The sequence below is a fragment of the Pterocles gutturalis genome, unplaced genomic scaffold, assembly GCF_000699245.1.
Source record: "Pterocles gutturalis isolate BGI_N339 unplaced genomic scaffold, ASM69924v1 scaffold12745, whole genome shotgun sequence".
NCBI lineage: Eukaryota > Metazoa > Chordata > Aves > Pterocliformes > Pteroclidae > Pterocles > Pterocles gutturalis.
In genome coordinates, this window is record NW_010138355.1 from 3,896 (window position 1) to 8,697 (window position 4,802).

The following is a 4,802-nucleotide window of genomic DNA, read 5'->3' on the forward strand; positions in this document are numbered from 1 at the left end:
CAATAATGGAAGAATAAACAAACAGGGAGTTCTTTATTGCCTGCAGCACCTATCGTCTGCCTTTGAGAGGAATCAAAGTGATTTTTCTCAAGGTTGAAGAACATGGTCAAACACCTGAACATGGAGAGCCTCTGATATTACTTATGTCACTTGTATCTTATACTTGGTGACTAAGTCTTTTACTGAAATAGTTTCAATACCTGATGTTAAGAGACTTTCAGATTAAATGCCTATTGAGCTGACAAGTCTCTACAGAGACTTGTGATTTTTCCAGGAGCTCAGAGTACAGTTGTCAGAAATGAGTTTGCTGCTTTTGCCAGAATATTTTCCTTCTCCATTTGAAATTATTAACATTTCAGAGCCAGCAATCACTGCACTCACAAAATATGTCATTAATTAATGTTTACATGGTGTTTCTGCAGCCTTTAAGAGAACAGATTATCCGTGAGACGTGCAAAGAATAACCTCCTTGGTCCCAGCATAGCCCAGTTCAGTTTGGTTCTGCTCAGTTCAGCCAATTGATTCCAGTTGTCTTAAACCAGAGATTAATTGGGATATTGCTAACTTTAGTGGTAGTTCTCAGCGCAGAAAAACAGAAGAGTTTACTTAAAGCATGAGGAGTCTTTTTGGTGCACTTAAAGCCTGCCTGGCATTTTCCATCGCTTTCTCCATCTGAGTGGATCTTCTGGAGGGAAGTTCTCTGTGCTCTGAGTCCTGATCACTTCCAGCAGATTGGTTGGAATTTATGAAATGAGTTGCAAGGATATTTACCAGGCTTATCGAGCTCAATAAAAAAAGCACTTGCAAATTAGAGTGATCTCATTTGAATGTAATTTCTTTGATCCGAATTTGGCTATCGTGTGTGTTTCACATTTTCCAGGAAAGTGGTGTAATTGGAGATTTTATTTTTATAGGAAAGGAAACTTCCCAATTAATCATTCTGATGTGTGCATTCATGTGTTTGTTTGCTTGTTTTTAAGTCTTCATCTAGACGTGCTGGCCTCTGTTGCACTAACTGCCACACAACCAACACCACCCTCTGGAGAAGGAACGCCGAAGGGGAGCCCGTCTGCAACGCCTGCGGCTTGTACATGAAGCTGCACGGGGTGAGGAACGCATCCGCACCGGGAGGGACCCTTTGGGCTCTGGGATCACCTCCCAGCAGGTCTAGGATAGCAGGTCTGGAGGGACCAGCCTCTAGACCAGACCCAGAAGAGCTGTAACCCAGTCCTGTCTTCTTGACCAGTTAAAAGTTCGCTCTACTGAGGTTCTCCAGAACAAGGCTAAGGGGGTATTGGAACCTTCTCAGGAGGTGCCTGCATAGATGAGAGATTTCTGGCACTGGATGGCTCTTAATTAGGTTGTTTACCAAGTTACTCCCCGAAAAGAAAGCTTACCAGGCTCCAGTAGCTGGAGACTGAAGGTCCCCAAACCCAGACTGGAGGCAAGGAGCGTATTTCTTCTAGAGGTGGTAATTAAGAATATGTGAGGGATGCTAAGGAGGCCACATGGAGGCTGGCTGATAACATTTATCAACAGAGGATGGGAACTGTTGGTAACATGTCCATCAGCCAAAGAGGAGACTTCATCCCCCCATACAAACATCTTCAGACTTTTGCCATAAAGGCTAAACTCTCTATCCCATGACCGTTCCCTCTGAGCCACGCAGGCTCTCAGTCTGTCAGTGTAATTTAATAGGGCCCTGTCAAAAAGGTCACTAATAAATCAGGAAAAGGAAAATAGGAAGTAAAGGAAAAAACAAAATTTGTGGGAAAGCCTTAACTGTTAGCCTTATACATCTTCCAGCCAAGGCCTGTTGCAGAGAAAAATAGCACTTCGTGAAGGACAAGGACTTTAGGTGCTTTGCATAAGCTCTGCCACGTAAATAGGAGAGCGAAACGTGTGTGGGAAGGAGTTAAGTAAAATACAGTATTAATGATTCCAAATTTTATGAATGTCAAGGTACCACGACCTCTGGCCATGAAAAAGGAAAGCATCCAGACGAGGAAAAGGAAGCCCAAAAACATTACCAAAGGCAAAACCTCAACAGGTACAGTGCTGCTATGGTCCATCACAGGGGCATGGAGCACAATTCAGCTCAACATGTCTTCTGCAAGAAAATATAATAATTAGAAAATAATATTATGATTTTTTTTCACCTGATGATTACTTAGATATAGAGACTGTATTTATGCATAGACCTCACGTGGAAGGAGGATGCTGGGTGGGAAATCTCACTGCTGTCATATTCCTGTGAGGTTCCTCTGCACTGTGGGCACCCAGCTCCAGTCCAGCAGTGCTCATGTTCAAGCAAATCTGGGCTAAAATTGAGTACTGCGAAAAAACAGGGCTGGGAATGGTGTATTGAAGAGACGAGGGGAAGGTATCACAATGCATTCAATGTTAGCCCATCTGGCCTGTACCAGGACCAGCACTGCCCGGCTGGGAAAGGATGCTCCTCCTCCTCCACCGGCATCTGGGCAGCCAGATACAAAGCCTCACCCTGACAGAGATTCGGTGAAGAAAGAGAACAGTGGAGTTGTGCTATGAAGTGTGATGGTAGCCATTAAAATATACATTTATTTAGGAGCAGACTTGTGCTACGTTGCTTCATTGTCCTGTACCTCTTGTCTCCCAGGGTCTACGACTTCAGCCACCAACTCCCCTTCTTCCATTACGAACTCAGACAGCACGGTCACTTTAAAGTCAGAGCCCAGCGCCACCTCGCAGTATCCCGGACAAACCATCGTGTCGGTGTCCCAGGTAAGCACAGGGGCCCGCAGCCATCGCCCACTGGGATGGATGCTCCACGTCATGGACCTGGGGGACCTTGATGAGGCAAAACAGTTAGCTCATTGCATTGGGGGCCACCAGCCTGACAAACTGCCTCAGACTGAGAAAAGTGGGGAGTGAGGGCCAAGATGTTGTTGACTGGGAAGGGCTCCAGGCCATCATCTCCCCATCACTCCCCAGCCTTGCAGGAGGGAGCTGGGAGCTCCGAGCACAGCTGCTGCAGAGGCAGTCGGTGGGGAACAGGCTTTGACGCAGAGCTGAGTTTAATTCCCATCTGCTGCTGCGAAATCCTGGGAGTTACAACCCTGCTGAGATGGTGGGATCATCCCAGGGTGGAAACCTCCATAGCTTCCAAGAAAAGACTCCCTGGGCATGCGTTATCTGCACTTTATAGCCCAGGGGTGCCCAGCGCTCACAGAGCTGTGATGCTGTCGGAGACCCCCGAATGCAAGGCTGTGCTTCTGCCCAAAGGATTTATTTGGGGCACGTTGCTATTTTGTCTTGGCAGAGGAAAAAATGGCTCTAAATCAACCTGAACATCAGGATTTTGTGTCCCAGCACTGTCTTTATTCTGGTTCTAAGCCCCCACTGAGCTGGACATGCGTGCATGGAGGGGAGGGTCAGCTTCAGCACCCAAGTGCCTGGATATGGGAGAGAGGGGTTTTTGGCTGAAACTAATAATTTTTTTAAGAGCTCAGCACAAATCGATTTGTGCTGAGCTCTTAAAAAATATACACATGCCTAGAGATCTCCAAACTGGCCACATTTAATCAATAAACAAATGCAGATGGGCCCTGGGATGCCTCCTCCCCACTTGGTCCTTGTGATGCTGGGGATGGAGCATCCCTCCTGCCTGGCTCCGGGCTCCTCTGAAGGGAGGAGTGGCATCAGGGATAACCCACCCTGTCCATAATCCATCCTAGTCCTACCACCATGTCAGGACAAGGGGGAGAGTGACCCATTGGCTAATAACAAGGTTTCTAATGACTTTCTGCTTCTCTCCCGGGGCAGGCACAGAGCCAGTCGGATGAGGCGCTGGCCAGCGGCCACGGCGAGTTTAAATTCGAGCCCGAGGATTACAGCTTCTCCCCCACGACCATGGCCCCGCAGCCCGGGCTGAGTGTGCCGCTCCGGCAGGACTCCTGGTGTGCCCTGGCGCTTGCCTAGAAACCCCCAACCTCCAGCAAAAAGCCTTGGGACCAACATTTTCGGCTGGCCCCACAAACAGCTGATGGGCAGGAGGACAGGCTGCCCAGCGCTTTGGGACTGCGGGGTGTCGAGCCGCAGATGCAGGACAGGTTTTTCTTGGAGGATGCACGTGGAAAATGCTGGCTGGATGGGGCTGGGATGGCCCCGCCGTGGCACCGGGGCCCCCCCAAAACCTTGTCCTCGACTGGAGTGACCCAGGGTTGCCTCGCTGAGGCCAGAGCCCCAGGGCTGCCTCTGTTTACCTGGGGAAAGCCTTCCTCCTTTGAGATGAAACCAGCAAATAAATGCATCCCAGAATCTATGTTTATTCGCAGTGATTTCTCCCTCCAATGACTCCTCTGTGTGCAATTTATTCCACTTTCCAATAAAGACTGTAATACCATGGCACCAAATAACTTAATTTTATTAAAATGTAAACTGTGTGGCCTCTCTTATGTTTTATTGGCCACAATAGGAAGAAAAGAGAAAAAAAAATCAGCAGTTGTTTTAAACATTTACTGTTTTATATTAAAAACGATCATCTCTATAGAGTGTTAGCTTCTGAAGCGTTTAGTGCATCAACACTGAGCTGACGGGTCGTACATGAAATAAACACACTGCTCTTCCCTTCCCAGCTCCAAACAAAGATTTTTTTTTTTTTTTTTGCTATTATTCTAGGCAAACCACATCACAAGAATGGTCAAAATCTCCCAATAATAAAAGCATACTGAAATGCTGTTTTTCTTTTGTATTTCCTGATTGGTTTTGATTTTGCTAACTCTGAGCATTAGAAAATCAGCAGTTAGTACTCCAAAAGTTAA

At 47.1% G+C, this 4,802-nt stretch overlaps 1 protein-coding gene across 1 annotated transcript; it reads left to right on the forward strand.

Annotated features, from left to right (window-relative positions):
• Positions 1 to 980: 980 nt before the first annotated feature.
• LOC104468742 (transcription factor GATA-5) lies at positions 981 to 3,966 on the forward strand (the record flags this gene model as incomplete). The annotated part of the gene is made up of 4 exons (XM_010082972.1): positions 981 to 1,106; positions 1,963 to 2,050; positions 2,639 to 2,763; positions 3,805 to 3,966. Coding segments are annotated over 4 exons (495 nt in total), but the record flags the coding sequence as incomplete, so codon positions are not given.
• Positions 3,967 to 4,802: the final 836 nt, after the last annotated feature.